The 20618-nt window shown below is 17.9% G+C and overlaps 2 protein-coding genes across 4 annotated transcripts in view; one reads left to right on the forward strand and one right to left on the reverse strand.

The window, feature by feature from the left end:
• Positions 1 to 16754, reverse strand: part of LOC122715569 (activin receptor type-1-like) — a 57891-nt gene extending 41137 nt beyond the window's left edge. The window contains exon 1 of the mRNA XM_043937846.1: positions 16589 to 16754. Within this exon, the coding sequence (XP_043793781.1) occupies positions 16589 to 16657 (69 nt within the window). The 5' untranslated portion in view covers positions 16658 to 16754. The remainder of the gene's footprint in view (positions 1 to 16588) is intronic.
• Positions 16755 to 16938: 184 nt separating this feature from the next.
• Positions 16939 to 20618, forward strand: part of LOC122715570 (probable cytochrome P450 6a14) — a 181083-nt gene continuing 177403 nt past the window's right edge. Inside the window, exon 1 of one of the 3 annotated variants that reach the window (XM_043937851.1) lies at positions 16939 to 16957. The gene's annotated coding sequence lies outside the window, so the exon portion shown is untranslated. Of the gene's footprint in view, positions 16958 to 17195; positions 17265 to 20618 lie in introns of those variants that run through there. The other 2 variants (XM_043937852.1, XM_043937850.1) reach the window with 2 other exon arrangements.

Below are 20618 nucleotides of genomic sequence, written 5' to 3' on the forward strand. Positions count from 1 at the left end.
ATTTAACGAATTAAATTTCTTATTCAAGTAATGATAGAAATATAAGCAAATGAATGAAAAAATTTTTCTAAACATGTAGAAAGACTATTGAGAAAAAGATAATTTAAATCTAAAAATACAAAATTAATTCGAAATCAGAACATAATGAAGAAACATAATGAAAAGAGTTTTTCAGAAGATTTGTAGACTATAGATTTAATGTAACATATAATGTATTAATTCTGAATCTACACCAATGCGTTCAAATCATCATTTTCTATCGATCTATATCATTTTATTTTAATATTTTTTTTCAATATTTTTTATCACGCGATTCATTTGTAGATGTGATGGATTCACCTAATGAGAATATGATTCAAAGCAAAATAATTAATCTGATAATTTATGATTTTTAGTTGTTTATATATGAAATCTTTACTTTTTTTTAATTTCAAATTACTATATATCCAATATTTCTTTTTTTTTTTATTATTATTATTTTCTTCATCATCGACAACACTATTATAATTAGTTCTTTGATTGATTAAATTTCGACATTTTAATGAAATAACTTTAGGTTTTGTACTAAATGATTAATGATGTTAACTTTCATGATCAATTGATTAATTACAATCCAATGAAAAAATTTTGTATACTGTTAATCGTACAGAAAATACACACAAACATTTACGCACAAACATATTCTCAGATAATAAAACTTGAATTTAGAATTTAGAAAGATACTGTATAAATTCGATTCAATTCAAATTTACATTTTATGTTCTTATTTCAAATCAAATATCAAATATGAACCGAAATTTTTCTAATATTTCTAATTATATATTACTTCTAGCAGGGGTTAATCCAAAGCGATATTGTCGTACTGATAATCTCACAAATTTGAATAAAAACGTTAAAATCATTTAGTACGTAATTAACAACATTATTATTAACAAAATTATTAAAAAAATTTTTAACAATTGTAAAATTTGTTATCGTTTAATATGTAGCACAACATATTTCAATGTATATTTATTCAATAACAAAGTTAATTGATAAATTGACTTTATAATATAACGCAATTTAAAATAAAACAATATTGCAAATAGAAAATATCCCTCGAAATTACACTTTATATAAATATTGCATAATATATAATATGCATTCATGCATAATATTAATAACATTATTATATTATCAGCTACTCTACATTCAATTGATTAAATCCATATATACATATATATATATATATATATTTTAAGCAAGTAATATTTTACAACTTTTGTCTAGTATTGTCAATAAGTCAAACAAAAATTATTTGTTACAATATTATATTTCTTCAAACATTGGTTAATAATAAGTCTTCCTTGTACTTTCTTAATCGATTGCTATCTGCAGAAATGTTTAATTCTTACATTAGTAATGCCTGTTGTGAAATCTGTCAAAACATTATTATGTTAATATGCAATGTATTATTAATAAATATGTCGAGTTAGTATATATATATTTTCAAATCAAATATCATGTAATGCATTAGATTTTACTATATATTACATTTTCATTTATTTTTTATTATGATTTTTATGCTATTATTTTACATAGAATGTGTTTTTATATACTATGATTTTTTATGTAAGATGCGTTACGTAATTATATCTCGTTAAGAAATAAAAAAAAAGAGAAAAAAATTGAATAATATATTTATAGTGATTATTTTCTTATATTAAAGTGTTTCATAAGTTTCTTTCTTTTTTTTGATACGAAATGAATATATAATATTTATTTTTTAAGGTTAATTTATTGCGTTATATATGAACCGTTCTATCACTTTCTTTCATCTCTTAGGAAGTCTTATTATTCCCTTTTTCCAAAATTGGGATTTATTTGCAAAATATTCCTCGAGGTGCATTTTTATTTCGCTTATGGATTGAAATCATTTATCATAGAGAGAATTTTTTTGATAATAGAAACAATTAATAATCAGATAGAACAAGATTTGGGGAATACAGAAGATGCGATAGTCCCAATCAAATTGTAACAGCTTTTCTCTTATAGTCAATGTGGTTTTGTATTGTCGTGATGGTCTCGTCAGTTCGCCAATTTTGGCCATTTTTCTGCTATGCGTCTTTCAATTTATTAAATTGAATGCAATATTTTCTAAAATTGATGATTTCACCTTGAGAAAAAAGTTCATAGTAGACTACATCTTTCCAATCCCACTAAATAAATAAAAGAACTTTTTTCGAGTAAAGTCCAGGCTTCGCAACAGTTGAAGGTCTATTGTCTTTAAATGCGTTTTCGATACACATTTTAATAAAATCCAAGTCTTGTCTCTAGTGACTCTTTAAAAAAGGATCTCTTTCATATCGCTGGAGAAGGAAATCGTAAAGATGCGGTTCATAAAGCCCAATCTCCGTCAATAATGGAATCCAAATTTCACATTGATTGACATCTCCTATCTTGGTTAGATGATTATCTATTGTTTTCATGGAAATGTTAATGGCTTCCACTATTTCTTGCACAGTATATCGCGGATTTTCAATGATCATCGCCTTGATAAAATCCGTATTCATCGTTGCTGGCCGGCCTTTGCGGTCTTTATTTTTTAAGTCAAAATTGCCAGCTCTAAATCTCTTAAATTGCAGATAGTCATAATATAGTTATAGCACCAAAACAATATAAATCTCGTCTATAGTATCATTTGTACTATTATCTTTTTTAAAGCAATGTCATAACATGCAAATGCTTTCTTTGGCTATCCATATTGAACGGTGTAGAAAAAAATTTTAAAAGAAACTATGTCATCAACGAAACTATTTTAAAAGAGCTCTGAGATGACTAAAACTGATGCCATAAACGGCTAATAGATAAGCATGTTCATAAAAATAGCAATTAAAATCATTCCTAGCGAAAGAAACTTACGGGAAACCCTAATATGTAAGAAATAGGAAATATAATACTTTAAAAAATACTTTTGCTTCGACATTTTCCCAAAAACAAATGATAAACATTATTAAAAATTAGAATTTATACTTTATGATTAATATAAATCAAATCAGTTGCGAATATCGCTCAAATATTACATTGTGTGTGTGTGTGTGTGTATTATTTTAATTTATTTATAAATAACACGAAATTATAAATTTAAGAATTTATTCTATTTGCAATATCAAATTCAAAATCCTCAATATCAGGCGTGTTTCTCTTTGATCACTTATCACTAGTAACAAGAAAATAAAAATTCAAAAATTAAGATTCAGATATCAAAAATTAAAATTATCTCTTACATTTTCAAAATTGTTATTAAAAACGAATTATTTCAATTAATAATTCTCTTTATTCCTTCGATGATTATATTTTTATTTATTTATATTATATTTCTAAATATTTTCAGTAATACATATTTTCAAGAAAGATATTTAATGGCGATGACCAATCTAATTGCAACAATTCCTTCACTGAAATATTGGTTATTTTAGCGAAAATTAACTATAATATAAAGTAAATACTATTAATTCCGAGCATTTATGTAGCTATATACAGAATTATTGACAATACATGAAATACAAAAATCGCAAATGTCCTTCCAATATATTCATGTATTCAATATTGGATATAAATTATGAACAATTATTTCAACGAATCTTGAGAGAAAAGATATCATTTTTTTCTAATATTTCAAGATAAATTCATTAAGTGGATAAAATTGTTTAATAAGTCATAATAATAGAAAGCTCAAGAAATAAGTCATCTATCCACAAGGAATAATTAATTATAATAATCGCAAATATATAAAACTAGAGAAGTTTCACAGAAGTTTTCCAAATTTAAAGAATAAGACATTAGAAAACACCATTACTATACACCTCACAATGCAATTTTGTGGAATTGAAAATAAAAAAAATGGGATGCTAATCAAGAGTGTTCATATACAATAACATTCATATATAATGTTATAAATTATCAGATATGTGTCTCAATTACTAATGAAAACTATCACTATAAAGCCAATTCAAGCGAATCTTTAAATAACATCTCAAGTCCATGGATCCATTACGCAAAAGACTTATATATATGACAGTTAAGAAACTACATAGTCTTTTCTGTTGAAATGACTGTAGCAGTAAAGATTTTATAATCTCAGATGCCATGACAAACACACAATGATTGGAAATTTCATGATAAAACATGGACCAATTGGACACCATCAATCAAACTTAATACTAAATTCGCGCCGAGATATATAGAATGATCTCGTATACACAAAACGTATATATAGCATTAATATACACGAAGAAAGGGACAATCATCACCTGCAACCAAAGCCATTTAAACAATAGAAGTGTTCAATGCATATAGAAATTCGCGAATCAGATTATTATCTGAAATAATTAAATATAACTGAATTCCGACTTAACAAATTATAATTTAACAAAAAGTTTGAAAACAAGCTCTTTGGGAATTTCTTCGAGGAAATTTTGAAATTAGAGCAAATAATGATTTCGAGCTAACTTCGTCAAAAGGCCATCAATTAAATGAAAAATCAAAAGAATTCGACCTGTCGAAGGAAGAACTGATGAAAAGAAAAGCAGGAAAACTATTATCAATAGTAATAGTGTAATAAATAAATTAATAAATGATGAAAATACCATAACCAGAGAATAAGAGCACATTTTCCAGACTTGATATCTCTAGATTTCTATTTATATAAAAAATTAAAGAAATAAGTATATTAACAATCAAAGACAACATGTAAAAATTTATAAAAAGAACTTGCTCTATGATAAATTCAAATAGTTTCAAAAATAAAATTTATTATACAATATTACCTATATCACAACATTTTAGATTATCAGTTAAATTTGTGATAATGAGTACATAAATATTTATTTATATATTATATTATAAATAATATTCAGAATATCTTTAAATAATAATTAATAATAAATTTAAATAAATATTTTTTATTGCAATTATTCTCGAGTGATCCTGAACGATTTTTATTAAAATTAATTATTCGTCTTGAATCGTTTAATCAAAATGTAAACAAAAAATTATATTTAAAAAAATAAGGTTGATCTTTATATTTTTTTTATATCTTTATTTATAAAAAAATTAGTGATCAGATTATTTGTTTCTAAAAATCAAACATATTTTTTTTTATCGTCAAAAATAAACGAATTATTCTGATTAATTTAAAATGATCTATTTTAAATGTCTATAAATATCATTAGAAATATATACATACATTAGAATATGAGAAGTTCAAACTCATGGTTCGAATAATTCCATTCCATTGAGATTTTAAAATGAAGTTTCTACATTGTCGAATAGCGCAAAATATAATTCTAGCGGTTCAAATATTAAAAATCTGATTTCAAGATAATTTCACAATTAGATACAAAACAAACAAATATTTATCGAAAGGATAACAAATATTTTCATTTATCAAATCTCAAATAACTTGTTAAAAGAGCAGTATTTTATTTTATATGATTTTTTACTTTTTTATCAAACTTTTTTGAAACAAATATGTAAAATTTAAATATATAAATATATTTAAAAATATAAGCATAAAAATATTTTGAATTTTTATAGATTAAATTTTAATTTTAATTTAAATTAATTTAAATTTTATAATTCCAAATGAAATATATATGAAATTTCATGAAATACGTAAAAATTTTTTGTACAGAATTTATATTTATATATAAGATATTAATTTTAAATTGAATATTTAATAGGATTTAAATGATTTCGAGACGTACATCTGATAGTGACAAAAAATATTTTAAAAATCATTTTATTCTCTCAAAATCATCGTATTTTTTTTTAAATTAATTTTTAAATTAATATCCATTTTTTATAATACGATATTAAATTCAGCCGATATTAAGACAAATTTAATAACTTTGAAAGCGAATAAATTTCATTTTGAAGAATATAAAATAATAAAAGAGAAGAATAATATCATGTTATTTTAATATATGTTAATAGATGTTTAAAAACTTGGCTATATTAAGATATGTATGGACAATAATTGAATAACTAAATGATATATTTAATTACATTTCCATATTAAGAATAATATTTAATTATTATATTATAAATAAATAAACAGTGTTAATTTCATAAAAAAAAAAAGAACTATAATGATAGACATATAATATTGAAAAATTAGAGATTACTGTAATAGAAATAGATTTATATAAAATATACAAAAAAATATCCAGAAATTAAGTATCATCAAATTGAAAAATGTATCGAAATAGAGATAATATAATAAAAAACAATAAAAAACAAAAAATTTTATCCATATCTTTTTATCAATAATTTTATATTCATAATTTTCAAAACATTTTTATGAATGGATTTCAATATAATTTTACTAATCACAAATAAAATATAATATGCATATTATATATATTTATATATATATATATATATATATATATATATATAAAATATAATATAATAATATACTGAGAATTCTCATTAGCTCAAAATTATAATATTCTTAAAATATTAATATCTTTTATGATATGCTGAAAAACGAAATTAATTTATATTTATTAAGAAAATTCACGATGAATAGTGAAAATTATAAAAAATTCCTTATTAAAAAATCATAAAAATTATTAACAATTATTAACAAATTATTAACAAAATTACTAACAAATATCAATATGATATTAACATAATGGCTATATAGCTCATAATGCTAAAAATAATAAGAAAGTCTTTTGAATAATATGTTTTTCAACATAGATAGATTATGATATATGCATTATCTAATTTTTTCATCTTTATCATTAATAGATTACTTGTAAAGAATTTTGAAATTAACTAATAAAAATCAAGTATAATGAAATTCCACAATGTTTGAATAATGATAAGAAAGAATAAATACAGAAAAAAACATTGCATCATGATTCGCGGAATATATTATAAAAATGAATGATGTTGAATCTTTGCATATATATATTGTATAGATATATCTTGCTATAGCATTTTAAACATCTATTAAAATAATGTGATATCATTCTTTTTTTTCTATTTTAATTTTATTTTTCAAAATAAAATTCATTTGATAATTTTCAAAATTATAGTATATTATATCAGTATGATTAAAATTATTGTATTATTATATTATTAAATTTAATATAATATTATGATATTATATTATAATTAACAAAAAAATTAAAAAAAATTACTTTCTTTGGTTATATGACATAAATATAATTAAAATTCGTAAAAATTGATATTTTGTATTCATTTATTTCTTGAACCTAAAATGATAGACTTTTTTTACTAAATTCAACAAACAAAAATATATTTTTACTAAATTCAAGAAACAAAAATTTTTTCATTATTAAACAAAAAAAACTCGTTGATCTTTCTTTAAATTGGTAAAAGAAAATGTTAAATACAATTTTATTATTTAACAAAAAAATATTATTATATATATTATTATTGAATCAGTAAAAATTTCTAAATAAAAATTCATGCAAAAATTTTGATCTTTAAATTTTTTTTTTATTGCATTATATTCTATTCATCACAAAAATAAAAAGTTTCAAAGGAATCATAGATCGCAACTTAACATTGCATAAATATTGCATATATTGCATAAATATTGCATAAATTCCATGAATTTTCGAATTTATTTATAATTTTTTTTTTATTAATCATAAGAGAAATAGCATTTATTATAGCATGTAAATATCCGAGATTTTTCTTTTTCTATCTTTTTTTTCTGGCTATTTATATCATCAATTGCATTTCTAAAGATTCTCATATACGTTAAAACATATAATTGCATGCATCGACTCAAGTAATAAATTTAAGATAATAACTGACAAAACTAAAATTGATAATGTCAATTTGATATAAATCAATTGAAAATTAATCGAATTTTAATATTTTTTCCAAGAGAATAATAATTTCTTTGAGATTTTTTATTCTTGTGATGATTAGAATACGATGCATTAAAAAAAAAAGAAAAAATAAAATTAAAAAATAAAATTATTTTTGGACAAACTTTTATTCACAAATTTTTACTAATCCAGATATGTAAAATTATGCTATAATGCTCTTTAATTTCTATATAATTTCTTTAATTTCTCATTTCTCGAATTTTCAATCTCTAATTGCTTAATCGAACATTATGATAGTATTAAAAAGAACCGATTTTATTTACAATACCGACTTATTGTATTATATAAGATACTTTCAACAACGAGCCATTTCAAATGATTTTTTATTATTTCAATATATCGTATTGAAAAGAATAGATTTTTTCATTCTTATCAAAAAATTTATTTCCAATTTAAATCATTGCAATGACAATATATAAAATAAGGAAAAAAAAAATTTCGAATAATGATGTAAATGAACTATAATCATTTCTGAAAATATAAAATAAAAAAAAAATTTTATTATAATATTTGTTCAAAATTATTAGTAATCATTTAACAAAAAATAAATTTTTTATAATCAAAATCATGATCATTCACGATGATTTTATTTGGAACTCATATTGTTTATAGAAATCATTTCTAATAAAATTCACCATTAAAAAAAATTTAATTAAAAACTTAATATTATTTGAAAATGGATTATAAAAAAATTTTTTAACTATTATCTAAAAATATAGAAAAAGAAAAACATATAGAGTGATCAAATCATTATGAATACTTTGAAATACTTATTTGAAATTTATCAAAAATGGAATTCAAAATATGTATATTCTAAATGATTTCTAATGATTTCTAAATTTCTTTATTATAAAATATATTTTTATATTTTTAATAATATATTACAACAATTATAAAGTTTTTATAATTTATAAAAATATATATCAATATTTGATCTTATCGTACAATAATAAATTTATCCAAAATAATGGAAAAAATTAATATTTTAAAGTTTAAAATAAATAAAAAGTTGTAATATAATAAATATAAAAAAATGATTAAAAAAATTTTTTAAAGATTGAATTTTAAACATTAATTGCATAATTGAATTTTAAATATCCTGAATATAAAACAATAAAATAAATATATAACAAATATAAAATAAAATAGATTCCATTTTATATTTATTAATTTTTTATTTTCTTTATTAATTTTTAATTTAGATTATTATCATGTAAATAATAATTCTTACAATAGAGAATGTTATGAGAATGAATGTAATCACAATAAAATAACTAATAAAATATTTCTTTTAAATTTAAGTTTTTAAATTAACATATATTATTAACATATTATTAACATATAACTTGGAATATATGTATATATTTATTTATGAAATGATTATAAATTAACTGAAATCAATTCACAATAAATAAACAAAAACAATTGCTATTAAACAATTGCTATTTAACAATTGTTATTAGGTTGCTTTTGTTAAGGAAAAAACATACGTATCGCTTTTTTCTGTTCATATCTTCAATTATTCTTATTTTCTTATTATATTTATTTTCTTATTATATTTATATGTTAATGATTTAATTAAAATATTAAGTGTTATTTTTTTATTGAAATATATTTAATATTTTTTAATTATTTTTTAATTTTAATATTTTTTATATTTTCTATTTTTTTTTTAATTTATGTGCAAAATAATGTTCAGCATCAATATACATTTTTATAAAACATAGAATTTCCAATAAATTCTGATAGCATCAATGTTATCAATGAAAAAAAAAAAATAATCTTTCCAAATTTGAAATATTTAAATTTCAGGAAGTTTTAAAATAGATTACTTTTTTAGATACCTCTGTTAATGCCATATATTCCATTTCTTTTGATAATAGTGCAATTATATATTGTTTTTTGAAAATCTATACGATTGTTTCTTTTGTAAATAAAAATATATATCTACTAAAATTTTCAATTATCTGGATTTAATAGCTTAGAATCCGGCAGAATATATGTGTCCTAATTTTTTTTTAAATATCGAAATATTCCCAGTGTTATATTCATTATAATTTATTAAAAATTATATTAATTATTTTTCACTATCTAATATATGCAATATCAGATTTGGTAGCAGTAGCCAAATATGAGATTATTAATTATCTCAATGATAAGCGATTAAAATGTTTGTTAATAATCTTTATCTATTTTATGCAATGCTATATTTAATTTATTTGACAAAGTTATTAAACATTTCTAATCGCTGGTTATTATTCAGGATGAATTAAATTTGAGGAATATATATTTCATTTAAGTTGTAAAACTCCTTAAATATATGAATATATTATTACATGTTTTATTATGTACTTTTATTTTATATATTTATTTGTATTATGTGTTTATTTTTCAGGATGAAAAATTAATAATTTCAATTAATTTTATCTTTCTAATTGCATTGTCGAGCAATCTATAATATTCTAATTATTTTCTTTAATTAAATTCATTTCTGTTGTCATTACCATAATCAATTTTATGAGATCTTATTTTGGCTGTATGGTATCAAATAACATTGGTATCTGATTAATCTTTCATTATTATTTAATTAATTATCAATCGAATTATGATGCTATATCGTGATAAGTCGTTTTCTTATTTTTGTTAAGTTTTTTTGATATTCCAATGTTAGAACATAATATTAAAAATGAAATTTTATTTTTCTTCTTTTTCGTTTTTTTTAACTATTTTAATATATAATGATTCTGACAATAATAAATCATTATGCAATTCAATAATATATTGAAAATTATCGTAATTTGCAAAAAAATGATAAAGAAATATTAAAATTATTAATAAATCATGACTTACTTTTGCATTAATTTTAATTTATCGATTGCATTGACAAGTCTATTATATTATATTATATTATATATAGTCTATTATATTATATATATTTACGTATGTCGATCCTTGTTTTTATTTAATAAAATTGTCTTTTTCGTTGATTTTTTTAGTTCATTTTTTTCAAAATTATTCAAAAGATATTTCAATTACTTCAATTATTTTACTTCATTATTTTAAACAATGAGATCTTGATATGGTTATATGATCGTTCATTTACTGTTAATCATTTACCAATTGTATTACTTTCTCTTTGCAATATTTTAGACGAATCATAGAAATTTAAAAAATCATAGAAATAAGCGGAATCTAAATAACTAAATACTGAAATTTAAAAAAAATATTTTACTATTTAACATATAATTTAGTATATACTTTTACAAGACAGATCATTGAAACTTGATTCGCATAAATAAATAAAGATAATTTGCTATTATTTGTTAAAAAGAAAATATACATATTGCTATTCTAATAATATTCTAATAAATACTATTATATTAAATATAAAATATTAAATATTATTTTGAGAATCATTGTTCATAAATTTTAATTCCATCATTGATCAAACTTCAAATAAATATATTCATAAGTATGTTCAATTTCGAAGAGTTCATAATAATTTGATCATTCATTGTACACTGATGAATATGAATAAATAACATATTAGCTTTTAATAACTATTGAAAAATAAAAAAAATTATTGAAATATTAAAAAATACGAATTTATCAATTAGATTTATTATGGAATATAAATATTCCAAATCAAAGAAATAGTTTCAAAGAAATTAAGAAAATAATATATTGACAATATGCTTGAATATTTAGCTTAAAATAATAGCTTCAAGTAAATCATACATTTTTCATGCGTATAAATGTTATTAAACAGTTCATTATATAGAATATAATAAATAATTTGAATATTATCGTAAATCATTTTTTGAAATGGATATAATAATTATTAATGATAACCAATTTTTAATTATTATTATTAATTTTTAATAATTAAATGATAACAAATTTTTAAAAGAAATTTTTAAATATTATGTTAAAATATTCTAGAAAATAATTAAAAATAAAACTTAAAATAGTAATATTACGTATTATGAAGTAAATATAGAAACATGATAATTGAAAAATATTAGATTATTAATAATAATAATAATTTAATAATAAAATAATAATAAAATAATAATAAAAATTATTAGCAATAAAAAAAATAAATAAATCAATTGTTTAATATATTTAATACAATTAATTAATTTTTTAATATATTTTACGATTGTAATCTATAATGATATATTTGATATAATAAAATAGCTTAGAAATTTGATCTTTTTAAAACATCTTTAAATTGAAGAAAAAACTTGATCAGTTCGACAAAGACAATGAAAAGATATAATAAAAGCAAAATAGATATAATAAAAGATTTAATTAGAAGAATTGAATAAATACAATTAAATACAATAGAATATACAAAGAAAAAATTTACTAGGTAATATAAGATTAATTAATTAATATAAAAAAATTCAATAAGAATATAAAAAAATTTACACTTCTTAAATATGTAGAAAATATAAAAGAAAAAATGGCAAAAAATTTAAAAATTGATGATATACTTATAAAATTAAAATTAAAATAAATAAAATATTATATTAAAATTTATCTATCTTACATATATTTACAATTTTAATTTAATTAGAAATTAATTAATTAAATTATTATATCTATTAATTTTGTAATTATTTTTTATTTAATTGTTTATTATTAAATTTTTTAATTATTGTTAATAATGTTTCAACGCGAGCAGTTTTTTAATTTTCAATAGACATTTCTTAAATTTTAATAAATTAAATACGAATTTATATTAATTAGAAAATAAATATAGAACGAATATAGATTGCTTGGAATTTAAAAAAAATTCAAATTTTGAAAAAAACAGACTTCTTTAATATATTAAATTGTACTGCATGAAATTACTAATTTTAGAATAAATGACAATCAACTGCGATTTGAAAAACTCTCTTTGTAAACTCTACTTGAGTTATATTGCTTAATATATTTTGACATTATCCTCTTATATTTTCTTTGTGTAATAAGTTCTTTTTTTATATTAGTTTAAAAACTTTTAAAAAGTAAACAATATGGTAGAGTTAGATGTATCTCCAATGATAGTTTTTAGATATTTATGCAATGGACAAAAAAATTGAAAAAGTAGATACTGCATTAACTGATAAAGAATCAAAAATTGTGACGTTTGGAAGTATGCTTATCATATAAAACTCGAAACAATAGAAATTCATTTTATTTTATAATAGAATTATAATTTGTGGTGAGAAATGAATACTATACGATAATCTTACACGATATAATCTGTAATAATCTAAACAATAGTTGGATATTAATAAGAATCCTAAACAAATATCGAAACCATTATTATGGCCGAAAAAAGTTATGATGACTATATTAGTGATCTCTAAAAAATAATTCATTATTTAAAATATTCTTATTTAAAATAAGAATATACCATACATCCTTGCCAAGAAATTGATTATCATGCATTAAAAATTGATTAAAAAACAACTTATATTAATCAATAGACATAGATCTATTCTTTTGCTAAACAACGCTTGACTGCATATATTACAAACCACTTTATAAAAATTATTTATTAATTAAAATATGAAATCTCGAAATCCATCTATATTCATCAATTATTATTTGTTTCGCCATTTATATTGTTATTTTTAAAAAATAAAATATTCGACACTCGAGAAATTGCAATCACAAACATTCGAAGAATTTTTTTACACTAAAATTAAAGTTTTATAAAAATAGAATATTTTAGTTCGAATCTCGTTAGAAAAAAGTTATTAAAGCCAATGGTTCATATTTTGATTAATTAATTTGCTGTTCATGAAAGTTATTCTACTTAATTATACACATATAATAATTTTTTATATAAATAAATAAAATAAGAAAATAAAAAACAAGCAAAAATAATGATGATATGTTTTATGAATCTCTAATTAATGTCAGATAATTATCTCTCTTATATTAATACATGACTGTTTTATTTACAGCTAATGACTCGTTGAATGAACTGTAAAATCAATTATATAATCATCTTCCGAATTTTAATAATATGGAATTTAAATTTAAATTGAAATAATTTACTAAACCAATGGCTTTTCAACATAAATAAATTAAATTATTTTCTTATAGAAATAAATTGATTAATACATTAAGTATATAGTATATAATACATTCAAGTTTATAAGTATATAGTTCTATTTAAGAAGATTAAAATAATTTCAAAATTTGTTGACATGTGCATTTAGGAAAAAATATTTTCTATAATATAATAGCTCTCATTAAAACAAACAATTTTTATTTCAAATATTTCACTTATTTTAAAAAATAAGAGAAAAATAAAAATAATTATGTAAATAGTTCAGCCTATATAATACGATTATAGAATATGATCATCGGATTGCCTTTGAAAATTAGATTTGTTTGCTTCGATCCGACTTTGATCATTTTGATCATTAAGCGATTTAAGAAGAACCGATACATGATTTATTTTGTATACAATCAAAAATAATCTTAAATAATACTGATCATCTATAATAATAATATATTTTCATTATTATTTATTGATTTTGTTAAAATTTGATGTATTTAGAATTTTTCATTTTTTATGTTAAAAAAGTAACATTAGAATTAAATTGTGTGAGTTCAGAAAATCTAAAAATTATTATTTTTCTAATGAATAATATACAAATAAATTTGATTATTTTTACAGATCATTATTATATAATTGCTTGATATTAAAAATTATTAATATTAAATGAATGAGATAGTGAACAAAGAAAATCCTAATATTCAGTCTTTATATTCTAAATGCAGAAGAATAAAATAATAAAACTAACATTAAAATGATAAGATTTAGAAAAGAAAATGTTTTATATTTTTTAGATAAATATATATATAATAATTTACAATAGATACATAATATATGATATATGATATAATCATATATGTAATATATGTAATACATGTATACGTACATATATGTAATATATGAAGTAAAACAATTATAGTATAAATACAATCAAGAATATTAAACTGATTAAAACTTTTAACTAAAAACCAAACTAAAAAAAATAATGAATAATAAAAAATAATAGAAATAATAGAAAAAAAATAAAAAAAATAATAAAAGATAAAAATAATAATAACACAAACTGACTAAAAAATAAAATCAATAATCTATTACAATAAGCTTAACTAACAAAATTAAAATAAAAATAAAAAATGAAAAGAAACTTTAAATTTAACTATTAAATTTTTATCACAAGCATAAAGTAAACGTTAAAGATTACGCAAAATTATATTATATTTTTTTAAATTTTTTCTTCATTTATAACTTTAAAAAAATTATTTAAAATATATGCAAAATATTTTTGTTATGTTTATTTTTAGTACACTTTGTGTATTAATAAAAAATTATTTATTTGATGATAAATTTATCATCAAATATCTGCGTTCTAATTTTATGTTGGTTTAATAATTGTAAAATTATAGAAAATAAAACATCAAATATTTGAAAAAAAATTTCTAGTTTTCAATATTTTTGTAAAAAGAATTTAACATCATAGTTTAAATATAATTTCTTTAAAATAGAATCGGAGAACTACAAGAATTTAAATACAATAGATAAAAAGTTTATGAATGAAAATTTATATAGACAGGAAATATTCCAATCATTAGGAATGTATTTAAATTGAAACCATAATTATACAAATCTGAATTAAAAAGATAAATAAATTACATTAACTTAAAAATAAAATCAAATTATACCAAATACAATAGTTATATATATAGAAAAAACATAAGAATCAATTCCAAATGTAAATATAATTATCCAATATAGAATTTTAATAGAACCTTAACTATAAACTCTTTTATTATTTTTTTCTATTATATTTTTATTCTTTTATCTTTATTATCTTATTTTACAATAAATATCATACATTATTAAAATTATTTAAAATTAATTAGCTAAAAGTAATATAATTCTTTTCTAATAGAAAAATATATAATATTCTCTTTAATATTACTAAAATTACTTTAATTTGATAAGAAAAAACAATGTTTAAATCTATTAAATTCATTGTAGAGAATTCATTTAATTTTTGTTATAAATATGAGAATCATATACTTAAAGATATTTAAAAATATAACTCTACATTCAAAAAGCAAAAAAATATTACACACTTCTATAGTAATTGAATAAATAAAAATGAACGAAAATGAATGAAAAATTATGTACTTAATATGACTTTCAAAATTCTTTTATCTTCGCAAAATATATATATATGTATATATATATATATATATATACACATATATAATATTAATCAAAAATCATAAATAAATATTACAAAAATAGAATGAAACAGAAATAAATAATTTCATTAATTAATATATAATAATAATTTCATAACAATATATAAAATTGTATTACTAGTTAATAAAATAATTTAAAATTATTTTTTTTTTATTTATTAATTTTAATTTAATTCTATTTATTAATTTAAAAGACAAAAATATTTTAATTATTATGATATAATAAATAGAATAAATGTAAAAAATATAAAATAATTATATATTACATAATTATATAATTATTATATAAATAATAAAATATGATTTCATAACATTTTCATAATATTTTCTGCGTTATTTTTTACAAAAAGAAATAAATAAATTTGACGAGAAAAACTTACCATAAATAAAAATATACATAACCTGATATCAATGAGATAAATGTACACAAGATGAAAAATATTCTCCATAATTTCAATGTGTCGAAAACGCAAATCTCATTATTAAATAAAAATTAATGAAAAATATCATCAATCGATATTTCATTGAACCAATAAATATACATCGTTAATTAAATAGCATCACTGAAATTATTATTGATAATCTTAAGTAACGTATTTATTTATAAGAAGAATATTTCGAATTTTAAAAATTTATATGAAAAATATTATTTATTTGAAAAATAATGATTAATTTAAATTACAGTTTGTATTTTTGTAGAGCTGATACATTTGTGTTCATAAGAAATTCAGGTTTGAGTTTGAATTAAGGTTGGTTGATTTTAACAGATTCAATACATTTATAAAAATAGACTTACAATTGGTTAAAAGTTACATTTACAAGTAATAACATCGTATCGATGACTATAGAGGGGAATACTAGATATTTCTCTTACTCTTGTACCAAGGTGCTTTTACATTTATCATGTGATAAAAGTTACATAGTACATGTGAGGTTAAGTTTTAATGTTTTTATCTAATTCAATTTTATAATAAATGATAGATATTAAAATTAAATCAGAAAAACATTATAAGACATTATTAAAAAAATATAATTGAATTAACTATAAAAAGCAAGGTAAATCAAATAATTCTAATTGTATTATATTGTTGCAAGAAAACAAAGAAAATTATTGAGTGAACATAATAGAATAAATAATTCAATGATTTATTGAATTTAATTTAATCTTTTTTTTTTAACATTTTAATAAAATATTAGTATTATATTATAATATATTATAATATTATATATATATAATATTATATATATAATAATAATATTATATATAATAATCTTTTTCAATATACTATATTCACAATAAATAATTTTATATTTATAATACAACAATTGAATAATGAATGAATTATATATTTTTTTAAAATAAAATCTTTTAATTAAGAAATAATATAAAAATATTGAGAAATATATAAAAATATACAAATATTTGAAAATAATATATAAAAATTATTTGTAATTTTTTATATATGAATCTTTTATTATACAAATTATACAATGAAACGTAACTTTTAATAATTCAATGTTAATTTATATATTTAAATATATATCAGATATTTTTTTTATAAAAATTAATTAAATTAATTCCAATGTTTCATTCGAGTTTTCTTGAAACTTTTGCATGCAACTTCCAAAAGTTTTTTTTTTAGTTTTTTATAATTTTATGATTTATAGAAATAAATAATTTAAACTAGTTTTATAATAAGTCTATTTTATAAATATATTTCTTAAACTTTTATTGATTATGTAAAAAGGAATTTCATATAAAATTTTTATATCAATAATAATAAATTAATATTTAAATTTAAAAAAAATTAAAAATAAGCAATTTAAAAGGTAATCATAAAAATTTTTAATAATTTAAAAAATAAATATTTTTTATAAAATACTTATAATTCTTATTAAAACAGTTATTATTATTATCATATATATTATATAAGTTATCTAATGGCTATAAAAACTATGAAAGATAAAATTATGATTTATGAGAATAAGAAATAATTACATTAATTTAAATTTTTAAATTAGTAATATATTTTGTAAAATTTAATAATTTTGTAATTAATATTTCATAAGTTATTTTTTAATTTTATTTCATTTTTCTATGGTTTGATACATAAAACTTCTTTATAGATTCTAATTTTACATGGATCATAGAATTTTTTTTAAAAAGTTCTTATATCATGAATGTTTTATATGAAAATAAATAAAAAAAAATTTTAATTTGATTAAAATTTATAAAATATAAAAATAAAATTCTTTTTATTAAATTTTAAATATCAATATTAAAAAATTCGAAATTTCTCTATTATTGTAACAAATATTGAATATTATTCAATAAATAATATTTAAAATTACAACAATATTAAATAATATTTGTCATATTTTTGTAAAACAATAATAATATAATATTGTTAAATAAAATTAAAAATATCTAAATAATTTGGTAGTTTTATTTATTTTATGGAATCTTTTATAATAAATATGTTAAAATAACTTATTTTCATGAAACTATAATTATACGAATTCTGAAATATATATATATATATATTCTAATAAGAACTTTTTAAAAAAGTTTCTATTGAAATTTAATTTCTATAAAAATTTCATAGAAACAAATATTTTTTTAAATATAATATATAATATATAAATTGAAACAAAAATCTTTTTTATATAAATCTGTTATTTTTTGTAAATATATTTTTTTTAATATTCCTTTACATATATTTTTTTATCAATATATAAAAAAAAATTTTCATATTGAAATATAAGGAATTTGTATATTGTAATGTGAACTTTTTTCGTTTAATAAGATTTAAAATTGAAAATATATATTTATAATTTATATATAATTTATATATTAGACAATGTTGCAAATTAATGCTTTAAGTTATTATTTTTTTATAAATGAAGAATATTAAGAATATTATTATTTTAGTATTTTTATTTAAATGTTCTGTTATTGTAAAATAATTAAATACTTTATTTTATTTATAGTTTTAAAAATAGAATGTAATTTTCTTATTTTACATTTAAATTATATACATATATAATTATACCATATCTTGTATTAAATTCTATTTTATTGATTTTATTTTATATTTTGTTTTTAATGAATTATTTTTTAATGAAATTTTATATCATTGTAATTCTTATACAATTACTTATAAAAATATTTGGACACTAATAATGTTTAACTTCAACAACTTATCTATATTAATTATAGAAGAATTTCAAAAAATTCATTCTTGTTTCTTTCAATATTAGGTATTTATTGTATTTTATAAATATGAGCAACTTATTGATGTTATAAAATAATATTAAAAATTAATATTATAATTATTTTATGTGTTATATTGATTGTAAAAATTTATAAGTTAAAGTTAAAATAGCAATTTCTTAAAAAAAAATTAAATATTAATTTTGATATTTTTTTGATTCTTTTTTATAACTTAAAATATAAGAATATTAATTACATTAATTATTATCTTTAAAATATATATTTATAAAATATATTGTTAATAAAAAAATATTTATATCTTAGAATTGAAATATATTTGGAAATCAAAAAAATATCAAAAGTAATATCTAATTTTTATAAAAAATTATTATTTTTTTTATTTTATTACAAATTTTTAAAACGTTCGAATATTTTTATTATGCAAGAAATAATTGTGATTTTATTTTATAATATTATATATTATATTATTATATATTATATATAGTATACATAATATTATTTATTATATTAATTTAGTTAAATAAGTTATTATAATATAATTATTATATTTGTAAAATATAATAAATATTCTATAAAAATAAATTTGAATTCATTTTTTTTATAATTAACAAAAATATAAGTCGGTAAAGTTAAATATATGTTAAATGTCCAAATATTTTTGAGAATAATTGTATATATAATGATTTTAGTTTCCTTGTAAGATGTTCTATTTTGAGTGACAAATATTTACATTTTTTATATCCATTATATCCAATATAATTCGTTCGCCAAAAAAAGACAAGATAATGTTTATAGTTAATCAGACTTTCAATTATTAATCAATTTATTATATCAATTTTATCTTCTTTTGTGCAGTTTAAGCTTTGATTTTAATCGATTTTAAGATTTTAAGATTTTAAATCGAAATAATGCGAATTTAATACAAATTTAATATGTGATAAGAGAAATTTATGATAAAATTTTTTTGTAAAGCATAATTTAAAATAAAATGGAAGAGAAGTATATAAACTGTAATTGAATTATAATGTATTTAAATATTGCCTTTTTACAGAATTATATATCTTATCTTTCTTTTTGTTATCATTTGAATTTATTACTAATTATAAATATTAACTGTATAATACGAATTGTATAATACATTATATTGAATTTATAAAATAAGATAGAAACATAAG

This window comes from Apis laboriosa, unplaced genomic scaffold (assembly GCF_014066325.1).
Source record: "Apis laboriosa isolate Shangri-la unplaced genomic scaffold, ASM1406632v1 scaffold38_cov145, whole genome shotgun sequence".
Taxonomy (NCBI): Eukaryota; Metazoa; Arthropoda; class Insecta; order Hymenoptera; family Apidae; genus Apis; species Apis laboriosa.